We start from the raw sequence: 25,591 nt of genomic DNA, 5'->3' as shown, positions 1-25,591 counted from the left end.
CTATGGGCAGCCTCTGCCAGGACTCACCAAATCCCCCAAGGCCTGGCATGGGTTATTGGGTTACCTGGATTTATCCTCATTACAACCTGAGAATCAGACATCTTAGCCTGCAATGAGGTAAGTATAGGATGCCACCAACTCCCTCTGTCCCATCCTAGGTCCCCACAGCTTCTAATCCCATCACCAATCCCACCCTCCAACGTGTTTTAAACTGACAATAAGCAACAGCCCGCTAGGATGTTAAAGCCCATTGAAAAGAATTTTAAATATCAAACAAAAATAAACTAAATGAAACCAACAAAAAATCCAAATTAAATTCAAACAAAGGCCAAAGGAAATTTTTATTTAACAATTTGTTCTTTCTTCCAGTTACTAGCCTCAAACAGAGCCATGTAAAGATCACACCCATTGGGTGTGGGGCTGGCAGGAATAGTAAGAGGGGCTGGATGGGAAGATTTTTTTCTAGCATTCTGCCACACCATTGAAAGAACGCCTCTGAAAGAGGGCATTCACCATTTCATTTGGTTCTTGAGACACAGCACTGTGGGAGTTACTGCCCTCCTGACTCAGTCAATGGGAAGACTTCATACAGGAACAGCCTTTCAACTGAGGAAAAGCCAAGGCTGATTTAGATGGACAAGAGTGATGGGACCTTGCCCCCTCACTAGCCTGTAGGCTTAGACCTGACTCTGCTGGATCTATTGGGAGACAGGCAGAGTAAATCCCAAAATTGTAAATCTTCTACTCAAAAAGAGAAGTAATTACTTAAAGATTTGTGATCACAGATCCATAGGCAATCAAGTCAGCAATTGGTAGTAAAAGCTGGTTACTGCTACCTTGGGGCTATCAGTCAAAATCATTAGAAAATGCCCACTTCAGATCCAAAGGAAGTAAGCCATTTATCTGCAGACCAACTAGCTAATGTATTGCACGGGTTGTCATAGTATCCTTTACTCTTTAAAAGTTTCCCTTTCCCTCTTAAAATAATCCCAGAAATGGGCCACTCTCTCAGTGGTTACACAAACTGAGTTAATAAAGGAGAAGCCTGGAATGTATGGGGGCTGGCTTTGTTGGACCCAAGATTCACGGGGAAATTATTATCATTTGTAAAGAGCTTTCTCTATGCTACGCACTTAAGGTACTTCTTTTCAAATCCCAAGTGACTTTAGTAACTCCTGTTTGAGAGATGCAGATGAAGCTCAGACATGCTTAGTATATTTTTTTTCTTTCAAGAGGCTACAAGGGGAGATGGACCACAGTGTGACTCAGTGCTTGGCTAGCATTCATGAGGCCATGGGCTCAACACAACACAAGAAAAAACAGGATTCTGCAAGGCTAATAGTATAGGTAGGATGCAAATCCCAAGCCAGATGGAATTTCTTTCTATTATATCAACCTAACTCATCATCACATAACATTTTTACTACCCACTGAAAGGAGACAACTTTCATCATTTAAGCCTCCTAATACTTTTCAATCTAGGGCAGCAGTGGGAAGTCCAAAAATCCCTTGCACAGGGAGAGAAGAATGTAAAAAGCAGGCAGTGAAACTGTGGTGTTAAAATCCACACTGGAGGCAGTAAAGTACAGTATTAACACTGCAGAAAACTCAGTCCCTCCCATGGAAAGGACGGAGATTGGCAGCTCTCCCAAAATAAAACAGGAAGAATGGAGAAGAGATTACAAAAAAAAGAAGGCAAAGAAGTGAAATCTAAGCAATACTTATAGCTAATACTTAGGAAGAGAAAACCACGTTTTGATTCAAACACAAGTATTATTTTAGAATTTGATTGTAGAAAAGTTGTGTTCTATGAAAGACGTGCAATGAAGCTTGAAGTGAAATCTCTTGACAAAAAAATGAAAGTAAAGAGGGTCCGTAGATATACATCTATGTTATCCTATAATTTTTGTGTCTTCTCTGTTCACCAAGATAGCAGGAGGCCCAAGATTTATAGATGTGAGGCCCATAAACACATTTGGACTCTAGGACTCTAGGAGGTCATTACAAACAAGTAAGCCATGAGGTATTTCTTTTTAACTTAAAAGCAGGTTTCTTATCATATTAGTACATGCTATTACATAGAAAGGATGGTTGGTTCCAAACATTAGTTCAGATAGGCAACTTTTGGTATAAATGTCTCTGCGCTATTTTTGGTAATCCATACATGTGACATCTTCTCTTTCTCTTCATCCTTTTTCTTCTTAACGATCTGTTATTTTCCTCATCCTTGGTAAGATTTGAGCCAACTAACACTTCCAGACATGGCTCAGCATTGCTGGGGACACTGAGGAACAAACTAACTTTCCTATGCATCACACTGCAACAGGGTGGGGGCAGGAGACTAGAACCCGGTGACCTGCTGGGGGCTTAATGGGTCAGACAACAGAAGTAGCAGCCAGAAAGCCTCATGACTACAGGAGGGAGAGTCCAGAATCTTACTGAGGGCAAGGAATGTCATTTGGGCACAGTCCCTGACATTGGAAACCTGGACAGGAACAGGAACCCAACATCTCAGACTAGGAAACCTTGGGCAGACAAGTCAGGGAGCTGGGCTTGTTGATACAACACGAGGGAACAGCCAGGATTGGACACCATCTTAGACCACACCTATGGTCAGACACTGACAGCTGTGTGAGGATGAAAACCCAGACCTCCTTAATCCATTAAAATCAGTTTCCAAAATGTATAAACTATTCTGCTTTCCTAAGAATTTCTAATATTACTCCTAGCAATCATATTATCACTCCCTGTCAATAAAATAATGCAGACCTTGAATCTGTTCCCCTTTGTGACTGGTCAACTTGGTTGTGTAATTTCCTGTTTTCTAAATCTTCCTTGGGTTGGATGTTGCATAGCATAGGAAAATCTGGATATGACCATACTTATTTCCTCCAATATAATTTTAGACAGAGGGTGACACTGGAGTCTTCATAATTATTAGTGACTTTATAGGGTACTCTATTCATTCCAGTGAGTAAGCAGAACTTGAAGATTTCAAAGCTGGATGAAAATAATAAAGATTATCCAGTTAAAATGCCGTATTTCTTTCAGATACAGAACTGAAATTGGATAGGTAAAGGGACCTGTGCAAGATTACATGGAAAACAGTGGGAAGATACAGAAACAGAACAAGTTGCTAAGTAACGGCATGAGTATTGCATCATGGGAACAAAAGCTAAGAGACAGGCTCTTCTAAAAGTTAAACAATGCCAGGCACTGGTGGCTTATGCCTGAAATCCTAGCTACTCCTAGCAGAGGTCAGGAGGATCATGGTTCGAAGCCAGCCTGGACAAATCGTTCACAAGACCTTATCTTGAAAATACCCATTACAAAAAGGGCTGATGGAGTGGCTCAATATGAAGGCCCTGAGTTCAAGCCCCAGTACCGCAAAATAAATAAGTAAATAAATAAATAAAAGTTTAACAATATAAACCACATGGAACACCAAGAAACAGTTAACCATGACCTATATTTAAAAGCTTCCTCATTAAAGCCCATACCTGCCTTGCTCTGGTTGGATTTGTACTAGGAATAAATGTTCCATATTATCAACGGCCTCATGAACAAAGTACAGTACCACTCTTCTTTCATTAAAAGGTAATTTTAAAGAGTACTGATGCACGGAGTTAAGCCTAAACTATGGGTAAATCTCCATCTTCCCAGAAAAAAAAATGACACTGAGTAGCTCACAACCTCCTTGGTCCCTGTATAGAAGTTGTCACCCAGTTTGGCATTGGACCAAGAATTGCTGTGGTTAGGAAGACTGTAGGGCATAAGATTCCTGGTTGAACAAATCTGTGTCCCAGAGCTAGACAGTAGTAGTTGGAGGGTTTTCCCCATCTCCCATTTTGACTTCATTATGAGGATGGCAAACTGTAGCAAGGAATGGAGCTGTGATGTGTGCAGGATCCATAATTACAGAAGCTTCTGGATTAGCCTTCTGGGCTGCTGTAAAAATCACCATAAACTCATTGCTTAAACAGACATTTATTTGCTCACAGTTCTGGAGGCCAGAAGGCCGAAATCAAGGTGTGACCTTTCCTTTTAAGGTTCTGGATAGACTCTGTCCCAAACCATCCTGGCTTCTGGGGGCTGCCAACAATCCCAGGTGTTCTCTGCCTTGAAGTTTCATTTGTCCAGTCTCTGCCTCTGTTGTTCCACAGCCTTCTTGTCTCAGAGTGCATCTCTGTTTCTGAATCTCTCTCCTTGTAAGGCTGCTATTTATTGGATTTAGGCCTATGTAATCCAGGGTGGCTTCATGTTAACTTGTTGCCATCTGCAAAGATCCAATTTCCAAATAAGGTTACATCTCCATATGGGGGTTAGGATTTCACTGTATTTTGGAGAGGACACAATTCCACCCATACCAAGTTGTATCCAAACAGCTTGCTTAGTTCTGTTTAGCTGTGCACCACTAATAAATGGCATCTTCCATCTTTTTTAGTGGACCCTCAGAGTCAAAGGAGGCAGAGCAAGCATTGTACCCATTCTCCATAGTGAGGAAACAAACTCAGAAATGCGGGCTCACTTTCTGAGAGAGCATGTACATGTTTTAAAACTTCCCATTCAATTTATACTCATGACGTCTGTTTTTCTGTCTCTTACATCCTGGCTCCAACATACAAAGTAAGGAAGATATTTTGGGATCATCCAGCTCTCATTAAGGGGACTTTTTGCCAGCATTCCAAAGCTAAGGTGGAAGTTTGTATAAACAGGACCCTGTGACCTCCTGAGATGATGACACAGAGAGGGAGTACAGGTCACAAGTCAGTTGAAACAAGCTACAGTTTTTTTTAAGTATACCTTAATTCCTAAAAGTTTGCAGTTTCTTCTTTGTTCATTTTATCTTACATCACCATTAAGATCACCCTTCATGTTAGGACATTGCTGAAATTGGTACTCTTTCCCCTTTGCTCTTAGAGTGCAGATAATAGGTCATTTCCCCTTAAATTACACTGCAGCATTTGTGCAGAAGAGATTTCAACAAGGACCATGGACACTTCCCATTGATCGGTGTTGGCTCTGCTGTGGGGTGATTTTGGCTTCACACACAAATGTCCATTTCAGTGTTGTCTGTTCAGAGGGCCCAGTCGGAAGTTGTAGGATGGCTTGGATGGAGTCTGTCACTCAAAGAGCTCCAGGTAGTCAGGTGACTCATCCTGCTGACCGCAGGGGTAGAGCAGGAGCTCCTTCCCCAAGGAAGTGATGGGTTCCTCCTGTTAATCAGAAGGCACAGGGTCAGGCTGGGCTGTGTGGGACCTGTGCTCCTCTTCCCTTGATTTGTACAAAGCTTTAGTGGTTTATGACAATATTAAGAGATATTTTTCTCCTCCACACCCTTGCTTTCCCTCTAGGGTCCCAGTTTTAACTTAAGACTGTTCTCAGATGTAATCAGTGTATGTCCAGCTTTGCTAGTGTCTCTGGTGTTCTCTGCCCCAATGGAGTCTCCCTGAATATCTGAGGAGGAAGTAGGTTCTGTGATAAACGAAATGCAATTAAGAATTCCAATTATCTGGAGAAATTATCAAAGACACCCCCAACATTATTTATCCCAATCATCTTTCTTGTAATTGTCTTTCTTTGTTACAGCTGCTACAGGACAATAGTTCACAGGAAATTAATTTTATGAATAGCTTCACCTTGTGATATTCCACCAAATCTGCCAGGGTAGGGTGCTGCAGCTGGTCCACACCAAGGAAGCTGTAGGAGTCTGCAGAAGCATCTATAAGGAAATGTTTGCAGCCCTCCTGTGACAGGTAGGACAGGGCATAGCCTTTCATCCTTTCACTGACTCGGATCAAAAAACTGCCTGGCACACCTGTGCTCAGAAGTTCATTTGCTTTCTTTAGGGTGAGAATTCCTGTGGGGGGGAAAAAAACAGGTACTTCAGCCAAATCCTTTCTAAAACTCTCTTGTTAAATCCAGCTATGTGGGTAAAGTTTAGTAAACCACTAGAGCCATGTGGTTTTCTAAAATAAATATGTATTTTACATGTACCGGCTTCTTAGAAATACAATAAAAGAGTCTAGTATTTGGCAACTGGACAAAGATAGATTATAGAGACAAATGGATAGTATAAATGAGAGCTATGTTTAAGAGGAACTTGTTTCTACTTATAGACCCATTTATAGCAGCACAGGTTGTACATGGCTTGAGGGGGTCTGGCTGGATGCCTGGATGGTGGTGCTGGGAGAATTAGGTCTAAAGGGGACTTCAAGGTGCTCTCCTCACACCACTGCCATCTACCAATGAGAACTCAATGACTTGAAGAAGGAAATAACTTGGTCTAGAACAGCTGTTCTCATCCAGAACAATGTCTGAGGGACATTTTTGGTTGTCATGGTAGTGGTGTTTCTGCCATTGGTGCATAGAGGTAAGGGGTGCTGCTCTCAGGACAACCTCACACTACAAAGAATTACCCAGCCCATAGTGTCAACAGTGCTGAAGCTGGCACTTCCTAGTGTAGGAGGTTCTGAAGTCAGTGACAGAACCAGGATGAAGCCAGGTCTAATGAGTGCCAATTACTGCATATATACTGTATAGATCCAGTGACATTTAAGGAGTAGAGCTTCATTTATTTATGTCATCATATATATGTTTATGGCTTTATATATCTTCAAAGGAATAAGCTCTTCTTATATACACGAAGTTTTATGAGACATAGTTCAAATGTCTTATGAATTCGCACTCTTACTTTCCACCAGCGTTTCCCCAGTTCATCCAAACTCATGGAGTCTGACTCAGGTTCCCGTGTTAGCCTCTTATTCATGCTATAATTCTTCAGATGAAGAGACAGGTTGTAAAGTATAGACAAAGAGCACCAACACATCAACTTGCTGAATTACCAATGGGCTCTGATTTGAGAGGGAAGAACAACGCTCTCAACCAACAGACAGAAGAACTAGACTTTTTCTATTCCACAGTTAGTTGTTTACTCTGAGATCCTTACTATTGTAAAAACAAACAAAATCCTCCTCATGAAAAGGCAATGAGTTATTGTAGCCCTTCTGATTTTTAATGAAGTTAATTAAGAAGTGAACTTTAGTTATCCAGGATACAATTTAAAATAAAAACCATTTCAGTAAATAAACCTTTAATCAGGAGAGGGATTAAAAAATTGCCTGTTCTCCCCCAGCTAAGATCAACCCACCAGCACTTGTCCCATCTGCTCTACTCTATCATCATTCAGGAGGTCTTACACTGCAGAGCCCAGCCTGAGAGATTGGGTCAATCACAGAGGTTGGAGAAAGGTTGACAGAGGCCCCACTTATAACAGAGACTTGGAACAGAGACTTGGGGTCTCTCCTCCAAGGGCCCCAGAAATCTTGCATTGACTCCCAGCAGGGTTACTGATTTGTGTCTGTCATATGCATCCTCTCCTTTCCCATGATCTACTGGAAACTGAAGGCCCTGCTGACACTGAGTGAGCCTCTTGGTTCACATGCTGCATTGTTCATTTTAGGAGCTCAAATAACAACCCAACAGACACAGGCTGCTGCTCTTGTTGGTCTTCTTTGCCTTTCTACACATAGCTGGTTCCACCAATAAATTACAAACCACAGTCCTAAGTTGAAACAAGGCAAAAGACAACAGCCTGTGCAGGACTGCACTTGACAGAGGATTGAAGACACCATATTAGATTGTCTGAGAAAGCAGGGATACTTCCCAATGACACTGAAAAACTCCCTTCAGAACTGAGAGACTTGGTCTGGTGGAGTAGCTCAACTGGTAGAGCACCTGCCTAGAAAGCATGCGGCCTTGCTTTCAATTCCTCCTACAATCAAGTCGTATTGTAAAGTGTAAATCAGACTGCCCACAAGCCTCCTAATCTCTGTAATTATTGCCCTTACACATTATTTTGGCACTGTTGAATCTCCTGAGACACCAGAGCACAATAAAATGATCTTGTGGCAAATCCCAGGTCATAAGAGAAACGCTTCATGCACCACAGTTGGAGGGCAGGCTCAAAAATGAGCGCCATGTGGACCAGGTTGTGAGTGACACAGAGGGTTTCTTTCTGCCATTTTTGCTTTAGAAGATTCTTACTCCTTTACTCATTCTCTTGGTACATAGGTTGATGCAGACAATTCATCATGAAAGCCCTGAAGGGCACCGGGTACCTTCCGGGCATCTTGGCATGACCACTGCTAAGCTGTGAGCTGTGAGTTCTTGAGTGTAAAGCCAAACTCCAATGTCAGGTATTGATTGCTGTGGAAGCAGGCACACTTCTTAAAAGGTTTATCATTCTGATTTGCCCTCTGCATGACTTCTGAAGTGGTGGTCTTCCCCCCACCCCCTCAAGGCCATGACTCTTCAGTGCTGCCTCCCTCTGACCAGCTCTTCTCACACATAGTAAAAGAACCATACCATTGTGATATCAAAGAGCCATTCCTGTGCTTATAGAAGGGGAATATGAGAGATTTCCTTTATTTCATAAGTTTAGTAAACCAGAATCACCCAGGTCTGTCTATTTTAGAGCTTCTGCAAGCAGACTGTAGCAGAACAGACTGTGGCCAATGTCACTGCCCAAGGTCTCACAGATAGCACCTGGCTCTGAAGAACCTGGGGCAGAGCTACAGCCGAGACTCCTAGGAGTCTGAACACCTGGCACAGAGGTTCACACAGCTGGAGTTGAGGGCGAGCAGAGACACGCCCAACTCTCTCCTCCCTCTGCATGATGCCAGGCCTTTCTCTAGAACAGTACTATGTGACAGAACTTCCTATGATGATGGAAATGTCCTCTGTGGTGGCCATGTGGTAGCCACTAGCCACAGTGACTATTGGCACCTGAACTGGGACTAGTATGACTGAGGGATTCAACTTTTGACACTATTTAGTTTTCATTAACATTGATGTGAAGAGCCATGTGTGGTTAGTGACTACTGCCCTAGACTGTGCAGCTCTAGAACTCTGAAGGTTTGGCCAGGACAGGCCCAGGAGAACTGCTCTTTGCACACAAGCAAGCCACAGACCCCAAGAGATGTGAAGCAACTCAGAAACTATAGCAGGCCTGGTGGGAAATCCAAGGGGCAGTTATTGTGCTGCAGGAAGAGGGTAGTCCAGAGGATTGCCTCCTTCCCCAGCACAGCGCCTCCTAGAAAACTCCTACCCATTCTTCAAGACTCAACTCAACGCAGGAAGTGTTGGGATTCCTCCCTAAGCAGTTAGACTGCTTCCTATAGGCCTGCCGAGTGCCTGCTCTCACCACCTTTGTGCACTTGCCTGGCACTCAGCTCTGTAGGTGCACTTCAGTAGGCTCTGCTGGGGCCATCTTCCCTCAGCTGCTTCCTTATTGGTGCCTGGAGGGCAGCTCCCACCTTCACTTACTTTATAGAACTAGCCCACTGACAGACTCCCAGAAAAGACCTAATGCATGCTTCTGTTTCACAATCAAGTCAGAGACTTCTTTATAGAACTTCTGTGCACCCATGCTCTAGACTGAGAATTGTTTGATAGGGACAAGAGATGCATGCTGTCTTTTCTGAAGTACTACCACGTGTACCTCTGCACAGCCTACTTCCTGCAGCTGAAAATATGTGTTTAAACATCAAGTGAAATAGAACTGAGTAATAACTCAGACTGTGCATTACTTTTAATTCTCACAGCAACTCCACAATGACCTAATGTTATTACCTTTAAGACAGCTTCAAACCTGTGTCACAGAGAGCTTCATAGGGTCAATTATGTAGGTCAGGAAAAGGGCTGGGACTGAACCCCAGTGGTCTGAGCCTGGGTGCCCTGCACCAGCATGGCATACTTCCATTTGTATGTTATTTTTCACTTAATCCTCAAACTACTATAAAATAGAACTGATATTATTAGCACCCCCATTTTTTAGATGAGCACAGAGGTAGAAAAGGTTATAGGATTAATGATGGTCCCAGTTTCTTGGCTCCTACTAGAGTGCTTTGTGTTTCAACCCACTGGGCTCATGATATTTTTCTGGAATAGGTTGCAAAGTAAAAGAAGATGCATTTGTCAGTGATATTTAAGAGGTGTCTGGCTGGATGTGGGGACAATGCCTTGGTGCCCTTGCCCACTCTCTTAAGCTAAGAATTCATGTTCTGAGAACTGAAAGGCCCCAGGCACTTCAGGTGGCCACATCTCCTCAACTGTCCTTGGGGCCACCACAGAGCTGCCAGTACCACAGGCTTCCCTTAAAGGATGCTCTTCCCTGTCACCTCCCCTTCTTTCTTTGTTATCTGTGTCACATTCCTTGCCTCTGGGCTGCCTCCAGAATATGCTGAGAGGGGGGGATGTATGAAGGCATCATTCACAAAGGGACCCCAAAGTGCCACACTGCAATCTGAGGGGAAATTGGGGTGGATAAAAGAATGACTTCTAGAAGACCTGATTCCAAGAGTCCACCCGGCCAGACTCAGAGTGCACCCTGGGAGTCTTATACTTGGAAGAGTCTGCAACTTTGTGCACTCACTCCATGTACTGATGCTTCCTTTAATGCTTTCTGCATTTAAGGGCTGCCGTAGGTCCTATCTAGAAGGAGATGTACCATGTTGGCAAGCTCTCGCTCTTGAGGTCTTAGATCTTGATCTCCGCAAGGATGAGGACAATGGCCAGAGTTCTTAAAATATTATCTAAAATGTTTCCTTAACAACTGAAGAGTTAGAATTATTAGCATCATTTCTTCTCACCTTACTACCTTAATGGCTGACACTTAGTACCTAGGGCTTCCTGTGCATCACACATAGTTCTGAGTGCTTTATATCTTGCTAACTCATTTAATCCTGTCATTATCTGAAGACAATCTATATAGTCATTATCACTATACAGATGAGAGACAAAAGTCAGGTGACTTGCCCAAAGTCACATGGCTAGCTGGTGGGAGACCTGGATGTGAGGCCAGGCAACTGGTACCAGAGCTGTTCACTTAACCACTTACTTACTCACTTCCCTGCCTCCCTTCCCCTGGCACAAAGAAATGGTATCCAATATTATCTGACTGTGGCAGAAATCAATCAGAAAGCAGGTACTGACAAAGAGAAGTCAGGCAATGAAAGTGTGGTTTTCTTAACACTTGTCTAAACAGTAGAATCCCCCTTTCCACACAGATACTAAGTAGAACCCCCAAAGCACAGTTGCTCACCTTGACCTCTCACATACCTACTCCACTGGTTCCTGGCCTCTGGGTTATCTCAGGACTCCAAGAACAAGATGGGGAAGTGCAAGACTGGCATCCTGGACATTGGCCATGGGAAGTAGGGAGCATCAGGCTCCTGGGCACAGACCCCTGACACCCAAAAACTCAAGTACAACATTTGCAAAAAGCCAAGTAACAGAGATCGTGGGGTTCATGGAATAGTCTCAACACTAATAGAATAGCATAGTAACATTTTTTCAGAAAGTCTGCTGCACTGAGTCATCGATGAGAAGTCAGCCTTCCAGAACACCTCAGCAAAGTACTCTCTGCAGAAGAGCTAGCTCTTCCCAGAATAAATGTGTTTCATCTCCGGTTACTTCAGAATCTGAGCAAATACTAGGCAGTTGGATAGAACTTCAGAGAATAATTAACACAAGACTACAGGCTAAGAGGACCCTGGCAAAGGCAGGGAAATAACCTAGGGGCCAGGGAATAGGCTTCCTGCTGCCCTTCCTGCCACACACACTAGTGACATATTCATGCTGCTGACCACAGCCTATTGCTTCCTGAAATAAATGTGTCCTTTATGTAAATGACACAGGACATATACCATTGCCTAAGGATTTGAGAAGTCACAAACCCCAGTAATTTCAACTTGGTGAAGACAGCAGCTCAAAAATCCCTGTGTGAGAGGAGGGCAGAATTTTGATGCCCCACAATTAAGAAATCTCCACTCTGTGGCAAGGTAGTTGAAGTACAGATCACTTTTGAGCATCAGTTCACAGTTCACTAAGGTTTCAGCCTGAAAGACACCTTGTAGTCATCTATGAGCCCTTCTTACATGTAATCTATTCACTTTGTGGTGGTGTCTGGTCCCTGTGCTGAAGGAGCTGAGAGATAACAAGCTGCTAGGTGGGATGGAGGGGGACAACACAGGTTTCCACCTTGACAATCATCTCCGTTCTGGAAGATAACAGCCTCCACAGAGATGGAGAGGATTTACCTCCCTAGGAGAATAAGTCATCGGATCCAAACACCTGCAGTATGAATTGTGTTGCTCTCCCATCAGTGTTAAAGGGATTTGCTTTTTAAATAGCTTAAAATACAAACTCTTGGATGAAAGCCTTTAGTGGACAGGCTCAATTATATGCTAAGACAGCAAAAGACATCCACAAGAAATTAATAGGAATGGAGCAATCTCATCTACAGTCTAGTATATTCTCACTTGAAAAAGAAAGTGTTAATTATACTCCAGATAAATAATGGTGCACCATGAATGCATAAGACACATATGTGAATTCTCTACCAACAGCAACAACTGGAAAATTTCTAAACCAGAAACTCGTGTATACATTTATTTCTATCCTAGTAGAAAGTCCCCTCTGAACCCAGCAGTTTCTAAGCAACTACACATTGCTGCCTGTTTAGGAGGAGTGGGGAAATGTCGACAGACAGAATGAAGAAATGAATCTGTGGGTTTCTGGACAGACCTTCAAACTTCAATATTATGTATTCTTTGACCCTTTCTGCAGGAAACTTCAAAGCATGCTGCAGAGGATGGGGTTGATAGTTATATCCCTACACACTTCAGAGACTCAAAATCAGGGCCAGAATATAGGTCAACTTTATCAGGAGCAAGACATCACAGTTAGCTAGGGACTGCCTGCCATTTATCACTTACTTTGCAAACATCACTGACTAGAGTCTATGTTGAAGACTGCTGGACTATGGTAATCAGGTGCAGGAACACAATGAATAAAAACAAAGGTATTTGAGGGTCCAGACAGCCCTGAAATGAGAACTAGAGTGCAGGATATCAGGATGAGGAGGGACAGAGAGTGACAAAAAGAAGGAAAACAAATAATCTTAAGGAAACAAAACCAAATAGACTTAGTCACAGTATACAAAGAGTTACAAATCTAGAAAACAGAAGGCATTGCTTCAGCAACTCCAGGCCTCCCTCCGCCTCCTGCATTGCCCCTACCCCAAGGTCAGCTTCACCTGCCACATGCTGCTGTCACATCCTACAGATTTCCCAAGCAGCTTTGTCCCCTGTGGTGAGCTACTGTCCTGTGTCCTTCCAAATCACTCTTGCCTTCTGAGATGAACTCCCGGCTTTTGAGGGACAGGACCTAAATAAATTACTGCAGTTTTTGCTGTCATTAAGATCTAGTTTTCTAAAGTACTGTCTAGTCCTTGTGGATGATACATAACTCAGAATGAGACTTTGTGACAGGTTACGTTATGATAAAGAGAAAGGCAGTTCTGATAAGCCACACCAGAAACACCATATGCCAGGTGCTGTTCTGAACTCTTAACACCTATAAACGATTTGCTTTATAAAACAGCCCTATGAGCCAGGTGTGGTAGTACATGCCTGTAATCCCAATAGCCCAGAGACCAAGGAAGGAAGATCATGAGTTCAAGGCCAGCCTGGGATATATGAGACCCTGCATCAAAAAATAACCTTATTTATATTATCATTACCCTTATTCACACAGGAGAAAACAAAATTCAAATGTCACTAATCTGGTCATTCAAATTTTAAATATATTCCCCCCTTCATTTTTCTCTTTTTCCTCTTTTGAGAGCTAGATATGAAAGAGGAGAACATTCCAAAACAAGTGCATATATTGTGAGAATTAGAAAGGGAGCACACAAGCCAAGGGAAAAGCACAGGCTCAGCAAAGACCTGAAAAGACCTAGTTTACCTCTTGGGCTGATTTTTAGCACAGAGACAGCCTATAACTATATTAAAAACAAGCACCAAAGTTGAGCTAAACATTTAAAAAATGGTTAAGATGGCAAATTTTATATAATTTGTACTTTAACACAATCATAAATCAACCCACCAATCAGCTCTCTATACCTCATATCATATACAAAAATGAAATGCAGGTAGGTTGTATGTGATACAAAAAGCAAAACCATGAAGGAAAAAAAGCTAAACTAAATCTCATTAAGTTGAAAAACTTCTGTGCTTCCTTCGAACATGCCCAAGTGTTAAAAGACAAATCACAGACTAGGGGAAAATATATGCAACCCATGTAATTGATGAAGGAATTAGTATTCAGAATATAAATAAATCAGTATAAAATCAGTTCATGGAGAAAATGGTCAAAAGATGAGTAGTAATTACAGAAGACAGTCATCTAGCCAGAAAATGTGTGAGACTCAACCTCACTATAAATCAGTATGAATTAAAGTAAGCGGGCTCCATTGTAGGCCTGTAGGATAGATGGAAAATAAAGTCCTACAATACCAAAGACTGGCGAATATAGAGGAAAATGGAAGTTCTTGGGTATAGCTGGAGGAGTATGTCTTGGTATAACTGCTTTTAGTACAAAGCTGAGTGTCCCTTGTCTGAAGTGCTTGGGACCAGAAATGTTTCAGATTTCAGATTTCAGGTTTTGGAATATTGGCATAGACTTTACCAACTGAGCATCCCTAATCTGAAATCCAAAATAGTCCAAAATCTGAAACTTGAGCACAATGTCAGCTCAAGTTTCAAAGCACTTCAGATGGTGGATTTTTGTATTAAGGATGCTCACTGGGTATAATTAAAGATGCATGTACCCTGCCTCCCAGCAATTCCACTTCTGGATGTATTTGCTGAAGAAATAAGTATGTGTACAAGAGGACAGGTTCAAGGGTATATATGATGTCATTTTCTGTAATAGTAAAAAGAAAATGTACAAAATGTGCAAAGGGGAATGAATAATGATGTACATGCATGTGTAAAATATACAAAACACTGCACAATAGAAAAAAAATGAACAATCCTGTCTACATTTATAAGTAAAGATGAGTTCAGATAACACAAGGCAGTCCTCTGCCACCACAGTTGGAGCACCTATGCAGTTGTGTTCTGTGGTTGTGCAGTGCAGGAGCGAGCTACGTGTCTTCTGGCCAGTCCTTCCACAGGGCAGTGGAACCAGTGCATGAATGACCTGGATTCAGATCCCTGGTCCCCAATTCTTCAGGAATGTGGGAAGCAGCCAAGAGATATCCAGGTCAATTTCATTTCATCTGAGCCCAACGCCAAATAAATTCAGGTGAAAGTCACATATGAGTTCTAGTGCTAAGGAAAACAAATGAAAAGTAAAAAAGACCTTGAAAGTCTTATTGAGGGGTTTGCTGTGGGTTGAGTATGTTTAGGTCATGCTGAGGCTTCCTTCCTCAGTTCCCCAATGGGTGGAACCACGATTAAGATAACAGGAGGGATGAGGTGCCTCTGTCATGGGAGAGGGAAGACTGAGTTCTCCCCCTCACAAAAATGGATTTGTTTTCACAAGAATGGGTTGCTGTACAGAGAGGCCATCCCTGGCGTTTGGCCCCTCTGCACACAGCCATCCCCTTCCTCTTTTGCTCTTCTGGCCATGACATGACTTGAACAGCATATGCTCCTCACCAGAAACCAAACAGGTGCCTGTACCCACGCTCTTGGACTGCCAGAAGAATGAACAGAATAAACAATCCTCCTCTCTTTACCAATTGCTCAGCCTCGGGTACTCTGTTATCTTGTTACACATGTTTGACTCAGGCAAGGTTCTTGCACAAGTCCCCTAGTGGGACCAATGGTCCAGAGAAAGCTGAGACCCATTGGTTCTATAAATGCACATTGAAAAGATGCAAATTCTTGCTGGCAAAGGAGTAGATGTAGTGTGTATCTAGATGATCAGGAAGCAGATTTCAACACTTTCATTTCAGGTCTCCTGGCTTGGGATTTTCATCTAGGAATTCAGAAGCAAGACCGTACTTCACTGGTTATAGAGCATGTATAAAGAAGCCATACACCATTTTCCTCATCTGGACCCTGAGGCCTAGGACCAAGGTCTGAGGTGTCTGCTGCTGGTCTGCACCACACCCAAGCTAGCTTTTCTCTGCCATCTGGAAGCCTGAGCCCCTCAGGATTTGCCCTTGGTCTTCTCTATTCTTCTTAACTCACTTCTGGAAAGTCTCATCACCTCCATGCTGTTAGTTCTATACTGGTGACTGATCTGTCATCTTTAGCACCGACCTATTCATTGACTCTCAAATGGTATTTTCAGAGGAGTACTCCTAACACATTTCAAACTCACCATTATCCTCCCTCTTCTCTCTCCACTTCCCTAAACATCCACTTTTCTCCCCACCATAAACTCAGAAGTCAAGTCTTCATGTCCGGTCTCTTCTTACAGACTCCCATCCTTATCTAACTCTTAATTAAGAGAAAGGATGAAAGCCTGAACTTTGAGGAGTGAAAACTTATGTGAGCAAAATAGAATCTTAAGAAGGATAACTCATATAGTAAATGAGAAAGAAAAGAAGACTGAGAACCATGAAAGAGCTACCACCCTAATATCTCAAAATTAGGATTCCTGGTGAATAAGCAATTGTATTTCAAAGAGAATAAAGGGTGATCCACTGTATTTATAGTGGAAAGATGAAATTTTGTGTTCCTAAACTGAAGATACAGATTTACACTGACCACATGGCTATGTATTTATTCATTATCCTATTATTCATTTTGCTTATAACTTTGATAAATATTTGTATAAATGAGAATAAGCCGATATCAATGGCACATTTGTAAGTTAATATATGTAAAACTCAAGAGTCGTATTTTTTTAACCAAAGCTCCAACTGGATATTTATTCCAATTGTGTCTTCCTGGCATTCAGCTTGTGACACAGAAACTACAAAATGGCTATTTTCCTCAGTGCTTATCTTAAAAGAAAAACAAGGTGACAACAGACACAGATATAGCCACCATGCATGCAAGTGCTGTGGCCTGCATTCTTTCTGTTAGTCTATGACAACATTGTCACAGCAGAACAGAAAAGGGGGAAGCTTGCGACCTGGTCCTGGGAGGGGCGGAGACTCCTCTGGAAATGGACAATTAATGTCTAATCACCAAAGCACACACAAGCTCAAGGATACCAGAAGGTTCTGCCGGAACAGTCTGACTGCAAAAGCAGCCCTTATAAAAAAGCCTACCACAAATGATTTTTGTACTTTTTCAAAGAGTTTGCTGTGCTGTGTTTGAGAGCTTATTTTTTGTGGTCCATTTACATGTGTGATGATACTAATTAAAAGTGAGATGGCTTAGACATAATTCAAATCAAGACACTCTAGGAAAAGTGTGCTAAGTGGGAAAATTTTACTATCGTATTAAAAGTATCTTGTGTTTGATATTTAGAAAATTAGTCCAATTCAATCAGAGATTTTTTTTTCAGTTCTGGAGATGGAAACCAGGGCCTTGTGGGTTCTAGCCAAGTGCTCTACCAGTGAGCTACACCCCAACCCCAACCACAGACCTCACAGAAGTCAACTGAAACCTTAAAGAAACTACTAACTTTTCTTGAAATCCAAGAAATTGAGAGGTTGGTAAGTATGAGCTGAGCAGACAGAGAGATTTCAATTAATCAAGTCTCTTAGGTTAAATACAGAAATAATTTATTAGCTAGCACCTGCTTGGAATCTAACACATCTACCTTGTAGTTTTAACTATACACCAGAACAAGGGATCAAAGCCATGAGATTTTAAATTAAAGATCACAAAGTTGAACTCCATCATTTAATAGGTAAGGCAAAATGGGCTCAATGAAGTTAACCTGCTAGAGAAAGACAGCAGCTTGCTGAAGGTCACTCTGACCTTCTGCCTGACCTTCTGCCTGGTAACTCCATCCTACCATATCCAACAACTCCAACTGATGACATTGCCATCTGCGGGAGTCACAATCAAATGCCCTCATGTGAGTTCACAGGAAACCCTGTTCTTATACCCACCCTGGAGCACCATATTTGTGGTGAATTAAGTCACAGTGGGTACAGATGCTAACTGCTTTCTACACAGGCATGAGAAGGAAGCCCACTGAGAAATCTTTGAAAAACTGCTTTGTAAAAATAATTTGAAAGATTCTTTTGGGGCTGCACAAATTAAAGGAAGCTTTTATTCTTTCTGCCTTCTCAGTGGGTTAGAACCATTTCACCACCAGCAGACTCGATGTCAGTACTCACCATGGAACCAGGGAGAGATGGTGTCGGAGGCTTTCTGGTAGCCTGCTCGGAGGGGAAGCTGCTCCTCTTTGAACCATCGGATGATGTCCTCCTGGGCACAGCTGGACGCTGTCCTCATCATGCCCTGATTTCTGTCATGTGAAAAACACTTTCAAGTTAACGAATTTGAAAATAATGTTTGCAAAAATCTTTTGCATACATATACGCTATTATATATGAATATATGTTCTCATTATAATGAGAATATACATATATATACAGACACTCAATCAACCAGGACCAATACTATTCAAAGAAAAATAACTACATGGAGAACAAGGAGCCTAACAGGTCCTGCCTGGAGGTTGGTACCAGTGGAAGGGGGGGATAATATAAGGCAAGGGTATAGGGGGGGAATGTAGTAGAAATACTATGTACTCATGTATGAAAATGGAAAAATGAGACCTGCTGAAACTATTCCAAGAATGGGAGAGGGGAGTAAAGGAGAATGATGAAGGGGGTAAATTTAACTATGATATATTGTAAGAAATTTTGTAAATGTCACAATATGCCCCCAGTACAACAATAATGATAATTTTTTAAAAAGAAAAAAATTATATGTACAGATCTTTTCTCTTGTCATTATTCCCTGAACAATACAGTATAATGACTATTTACATAACACTTACATTGTCTCAAGTATTATAAGTAACCTAGAGATGACTTCAAGCATCCGGGAGGATATGTGTCGGTCATACGCAAATACAACACTATTTTATATGAGCAACTTGAGCATCTGTAGATTTTGGGATCTGCAGGGGTCCTGAAACAAGTCTCCACTTATACTGAAGGAAAGTTGTATACACATGGAGAGGGGCTGGGAAATTACATACATTCCAATATCTAATTACATGGGCTGAGCTAATGAAGGTGGGAACCCCCTACATGCTACCATTACACAACTCCCCAGGGGCAGACAGAAGAAAGAACACTAATCTGTCATTTGTCCTTCCGGTCTTAAAGGGCTAGTCATAGGTACTGAACCACTGCTGTGTTAACACACAGATTTCAATACATTTTAATAAAAATTAGAAAATCCATTAACTCCCAATGGAAATCTGAGAAAATAAGCCTTTAAAAGTTGAAATACAACCCTGGTACTATTTTCCTGGACAGCATGGACTTGCAATAAAAAATAATCATATGTGATAAAAATATATTTCTTTCTTAGTGTTTTCATTATTTGATCACTTCTTCCACTGTTTTCACTAACCTCCCTGACTTGCTTTCCTCTCTCCCACACTTTGAAAAGGTTTAGTTCTACCAAAAGATGGTCTCAGAAATATAAAGTAAAAAGAAAATAATTGAACACTGGGAAGAAAAAAAATAAGTAACAGAACCATTTTGAAATAAACTTGGTGGCAGAACTTAAGCTCTGGAACAAAGCAGATTTTCTCTACAAAAAGCAAAATGCAATGTAGTTAACATATTTCCCAATCCTACTCAATAGCCCACTAAGTATGAGCAGAATTCAATTTTAAAACAAAAACAACCAAGTTTGGATGAGCTACTGGAATTTCCTGTAATGTAAATTAACTTAGGGCTCTTTACACTTTTAATGGTAACATTAACATAAATTAACATATGCTACCATGAGTTATAGGTGACACACATGTCAGATCTACAAATATACATGTACATATGCATGTATATATTACCCCTCATGATTTCCAGCGAACTCATGGAGAAACTATCCTATAATATTTGACTTTCTCAGGAAGCAGACATTGTATATACATGAGATTATATGATAAATTCTCATACTAGCTTCCAAGTTAGATTCTTTTTCTCTGGATAATCCTTGGAGATGGAGCAAAACTCCAAAGACAGAGGCAGCGTCTGTCTTCTGGGCTGGCTCCTGGCTGACCTCTGGTCTCACCCCTTCCAGCCTAACACACAAGAAGCACTTCACGCAGTTGGAAAAAAATGAACTGAGCACAGCTTACAACAAGAACTGCCCTCTTTTTAAAGGCTGCTTTCATCACCATCAATCAAAATACTGTTCCCTAAAAACACTGTAGGAAAGGAAAAGGACATCTCGCAAGTCCTATTCCCAAGCCACCCTTGGAAGGCCCTGAGAACAGGAATGAACTGTACAAACAGTTCTGCTCCAGGCTCTGCCGCCAGTGTGCACACAGGCAGACTTTGGACTGGTCAGGGCCATGTGTGGGAGGCCCTTTGTGACCTGTTCACAAGATGGAAGAGATGCCCATTTCCTGACTATCTTTCTTGTTTTGTAGTCATTCCCCAGACTGTTGCTTTGTAGTACATGGTCATTTAATTTGAGTGCCACATCTCAATATAGAACCTTTCAGTTGAGTAAGTGGAAATAATTATAGTAGAGGAAAAAGTCCACCTCTGTGTTTCCTCTGAGGTTATAATCCCTGCTTAAAAAAAAGGAAAAAGGAAAAAAAAAAAAGAGAGACCTTGATGATAACTATTGATTCCAAGCAAACAGATTTTTGTTTATTTTTCATTTTGCCGTACTCCTAACAGAGAAGTATTTTTAGTTTTTATATCAGAAGGCAAGGCTATATACAGCTCTGGTTCACTCAATCAACAACTTACTTTGAACACTTTCTTTCTCAATGTTACAATATTAGGGTTGAGCATATAGCTGAGTGGTATGTGCTGCTTGTATAGTATGTGTGAGGCCCTGAGTTTGATCCCCAGCACCTCTAAATGAATAAATATTAGAATATTAAAGAAATACTCTAATATCAGTAGCCAAGAAAAAAAGACTTTCATAATCAGTAAACATGAGGGATGGGGAGATGTTCTGAGGTGTTACAGAATCCTTCTTCATGCAGCTTCCAAGACACATTGCTCTTCCCAATGCTCCCCCACCCTAGGAAGGAAAGGAACCACTGTCATCAGATAAGGAGTTCATTAAAAAAATGAGCATTTCCAAATTCTCAAAATACAAACTTAACTATGTATCTCAGAAGGACAATTGCTATCAAACCTTGACTGTAAAGGCCAGGTGCAATGACTCATGCCTGAAAAACCAGCTACTTGAGAAGGGGGAGATCAGGAGGTTCACGGTTTGAGGCCAGCCCAGGCAGAAAGTTAGGAAGACCCTATCTCAACCAACAAGCCTGGTGGCAAATGCTGTGACTCCAGCTACTTGGGAGGCATACATAGGTAAGAGGCTCATTAGTCTAGGCAAAAACACATGACCTTACCTGAAAATAACTAAAGCAAAAAAGGGGCTAGGAGCATGACTTCTGGTACAGCTTTTGCCTAGCAAGTTTGAGGACCTGAGTTCAAACCCTAGTACCACAAGAAAGAGAGAGAGAAGAAAAGAAAAACCTTGACTTTTAGGTCTTAGTGATGACCTAAAAATCAGCAAGCCTTTGGGGTGCTACTGTGTTATTCTTTTTACAGTAGAGGTGACCTTGAACAAGACCACCCTACCCTCACTCCGATCTTTTTTTTTCCTCACTGGCTGGCCTGCTGGGCAGGGCGGGGCACAGGAAGCCATTTTGCTGGGTGTACATCTTCACCATGTAATTGGGAATAGTAATTATAAGCACTGTGGATATTTCCCAGGTAAGGATGGGGTGAGCTGCAGATCTGGAATCCCAGGGAGCAGAGTGAGAGGTGAACCTGAATTTACATAAGCAGCCAACTGGTCCTCCTCATCCCAAGACACCAGTCCATTTCAACGCTTTTGACTAAAGCCATCTGTGTCGCTGCTTACCCCACAGGTCTCTGAGGGTATCCCACTGGGGGTAGGAACTGGGGTTTGGGGGGAAGGGGAGGTCTTCTGGGCTTCTGTGGATCACTCGGGGTGCTCTGCCGCCCTTCACCGCTTCTTCCTCTTTGGGATAACCTCTTGTAGTCTTCCCGAGCTTGTTTAGCCAAGGAGCGTCTCCTCTCATCAGCTGCTTTGGATTTTCTCACTAGAAAAGCAACAGGTTTTGAGAAAGGCCCCAAGGAACATGAGACTGCACATTGCACGAGGTGTTGTTGGCAGTCTGTCATCCACTCTTGATGACAAAAATCACCATCAGTGCCTACTCCCTGGCTCTTAGGGCTCGCCCAGTATTCACTGCAGAATTCCTCTCTGCATTTGGGAGTTAGAGGATTTGCTGAGAGAGAGGGGGAACGAAGAGGAGGAAGAACATGTGTAAGACTAAGTGATGGCCCCAGGCTGGGCGAGGATTCAAACTGGCAGAGACAAGGGACCTGTCCCTCACACTCATGCTTAGGACGCTGTGTGCCCCGAGTCTATAGCAAAGACCGGGGACAGGACACTTAGTGGTACATGGCCACGGGCAGGGTAAAGAGCATCGAGGCTTGTCTAAGCTTGCACTCAGAACTCACCGTGAGCAGAACCAAACGTGAACTGGCCTGCTAGAACACGCAAAATCACCCCAAGGCTGCCTTTTATTACTTTGTAAAATAGAGGGGTTTCGTTTTGTTTTAGACACATAGGGTTAAAGATTCTAAGACAGGATGTAAGAATAATTTTTATTGAATGTATTTCTACTTCAGACATTATTAGTCAAATCCTATTTGACTTCAAATAGATACCAAAAATATTCCAATATATTAGGATTTCAGTGCACAGCACAACAGGCCACAGATTGGATCTTGCAAATATTTTCATTTCACAAAAATTATCATTTTAATGGCATTTGTTGTAATGGGACTGCAGATAATTTAGGATTCTCAAACACTCTGCAAATATTGCCACTCCTGTTCTCTTGCCCAACCTGCCTCAAGGGATGAGCTGGAAGTTTAGTCTTCTTTGTCTATGTCAGATGGAAACCCTGAGCCTTTCTCAAACCTGAAGTCTAGCATGTTTGAGCATCCTCTGTTTGGTTTTCATTGACATTGACTCATTTTTCTCCTACAGGGTTTATGTATGTAGTACTTGCTCAAAAGGGGGTCAGGGTTGGGTCAAAGCCAGAGAAGGATGCTAACATATCCAGGCTGTCATTCCTGTGTTCTTCAAATTACAAAGTTACACATATGGAATGTGGTTGATGCATTTTCTGTATGTGTATGAATTTGGAACACTGAAACCTGTCAGTCATTCTAAGAAAGGGGGGAGGGGAATGGGAGAGAAAAATGGCAGAGATGAACTTAACTGGGGTACATTTTACCCATATATGGGAACGTCACAAAAAAACCTGTATAACTATTATATACTAACAAACAGGTTTTTTAAAAGTTACATGTATTGAAACATTACACAGTACCCCATCTTGTTTTGTGTCAGTTAAGAATAAAATAAAACTTTTTAAAAATGCAAGCACTGCTGAAAATTTAGGAGGAAAAACAAAACAGAATAGCAAGGAGTAAAATTCAAATAAATGAATCCCATCTCTCCAAGAAAACTAATGTTAACATGCTAACAGATAGACAGATAGATAGATAGATGGATAGATACATACATACATCATTTGATGGCACAAAGATGAAATGAAAAGCATCTGTTCCCCAACAGTTGCTCGTAAGCATTTGGGTAATCACTTAGTAATCTTGAGGAATAATTTACTGTTAAGGACCCACTTTTGTGCTTCCCAGGCTGATCATTTTATTAAGTGAAAGGACCAACTGAAGGTCTGAAGGCCTCTGTGTACTCACAAGACGCCTGCCACTCCGAATCTTCTTTCCAGCTCTTGTAAATCTGCTTGGTTTTCTCTTCTTCTACTTGTTTTATTTCTTCATCTTGTTTCTTCGTCATGGGTTCTTTCTTCTGTTTAACAAATAATAGACAAGCATTGGTGAACAAATCTGACGGTTTTCTGTGAAAACAAGGGTACGAGGCACTCCTGACTTGTTTTCTATTAGCTTATATTAATTGTACAAGGGGTTTCAGTGGGACATCACCATATAGCATATGGCGTGCTGCCCCAGAGGCAGGCACTTGGCATCAGTGATTCCTGAAGCTGGCCCCACTGCTACCTAGCTGTGGAACCAAAGCCAATTCTTGGACCTCTTGCAGGCTGTTTCCCCATATGTAAAATGAGAAAGAATACCTCATAGGGTTAAAGTGAGGGCTAGATTTTTAAAGTGCCTCCCACAGTGCATAATACATAGTAAGAACTCAGTATAGTCCTTTTCCTCAGACGTTGCACTTAGCTTCTCCAAACATACTCCCTTGAAGTAAACACACTTTTATGGAACCAGTGTAAACACTATTTTATGGTGGCTGACAGGTTCCACAGGATAACTGAAACTTCCCAGAGCAACCTTGGTTGGATTTCCACATGCCCTCAAGTCATATGTCAAAAAATGTGACACTGCTCATAATTTCAGGTGATTCAAAATGGAGCATTATTTTTTTGCTTAAAAATCAAAAACCATTTTTTTAAAACCCATTGAGGAGGGAAAATGAAAGATAATAAATGTGAGTGTTCCTTTAAAGAGGGAATTCATTTTTTAATTGTGGTAAAATACACACTGAACAAATTTACTATCTTCATCATTTTTAAGTACCCTGTTCTGTGGCATTGCATGCAATCAAGGGAATTCATTTTAAACTAAAGAGAAACAAACAAACCAAATCAGTTAGAAAAGTACTGTGTTTATCTGGATATAGTCCTCTGAGTACTTATAAGACAACTGAATATAGACTTTGGTGAACTAATAAAAGCCTTAGCTAGCTAAGTAATGATGCAGGCTGAAAGACCAACCCTACTTCCTTCTCTATTGCAAGTATTTTTTCTATTTTGTTTCCTTGTACAAAGATCAAGACTTCCTTGCTATGCAATCATTTCATCACAACTAAAATACAAACCTTGATGTTGTGAAACTTGTTTTTGATCACTATAGGGAGTCATAAATCACAGTTAATGTAGTGATAACTTTTAAACTGTACTTTGGATACAACTACACTTTTATGCATCTTCTATTTGCACTTATTTTTTTGCATTGTTTTCCTGTCTAGAGCTAAGCTCTGTTTGTTTGCCAACACAATGTATTATAAAAAACCAAATACCAGCTTCGGTACTTGAAATAACCATTAAAAATTTGCCATTCCTTACTAAAGCTGTATACAACCCTGACATACATAAAAGTGCTACTAGCAACTACCAAGCTTAAACAGAAAAAACTTATAAGTGGAGCTCTGTTCACCTTCCACATGCACATATGTATTTATTTTTAAGTATTAGAAAAGGTCAAACTAATATTGTCATGGTTATTGTTGCCTAGGATAAGCAAGAAGTTTAAAAAGTTCATCCTGTGAAGGAAAAACATTAAGTGACTAATAATTCAGGTAGTATCTGGTTGGTAGATGGTATCAAGCTGTCTGAGAGTGCTATAGTTGGTAAATCTTCCCCTTTCTAATCTGTAGTGTAAATCCATAGGCACAGTGGGGAAGGAGACAAAATTGATGAGTTTTACAAAGTAATGGCAAATGAGACTTAGCTCTGACCTCTCTATCTGTATTCAAAACAGCTAGAAAACTTAAGAACTCCCTCTGAGTTAGTCTCT

General features: G+C 41.5%; 1 protein-coding gene across 12 annotated transcripts in view; it reads right to left on the bottom strand.

Annotated features, from left to right (window-relative positions):
* Positions 1-320: 320 nt before the first annotated feature.
* Sh2d4a (SH2 domain containing 4A) overlaps positions 321-25,591 on the bottom strand; it is an 86,218-nt gene continuing 60,947 nt past the window's right edge. For all 12 annotated transcript variants that reach the window (XM_074055104.1, XM_074055105.1, XM_074055102.1 and 9 more), the window contains 5 exons: positions 23,738-23,849; positions 21,843-22,044; positions 18,101-18,231; positions 5,640-5,860; positions 321-5,216 (listed from right to left, as the gene is read on the bottom strand). In XM_074055104.1, coding sequence (XP_073911205.1) covers positions 5,124-5,216; positions 5,640-5,860; positions 18,101-18,231; positions 21,843-22,044; positions 23,738-23,849 — 759 coding nt within the window. In that variant the 3' untranslated portion in view covers positions 321-5,123. The remainder of the gene's footprint in view (positions 5,217-5,639; positions 5,861-18,100; positions 18,232-21,842; positions 22,045-23,737; positions 23,850-25,591) is intronic.

The sequence above is a fragment of the Castor canadensis genome, chromosome 14 (assembly GCF_047511655.1).
Source record: "Castor canadensis chromosome 14, mCasCan1.hap1v2, whole genome shotgun sequence".
Taxonomy (NCBI): Eukaryota; Metazoa; Chordata; class Mammalia; order Rodentia; family Castoridae; genus Castor; species Castor canadensis.
The sequence above is the reverse complement of the archived record's forward strand: the minus strand, read 5'-3'. Positions and strand labels throughout refer to the sequence as shown.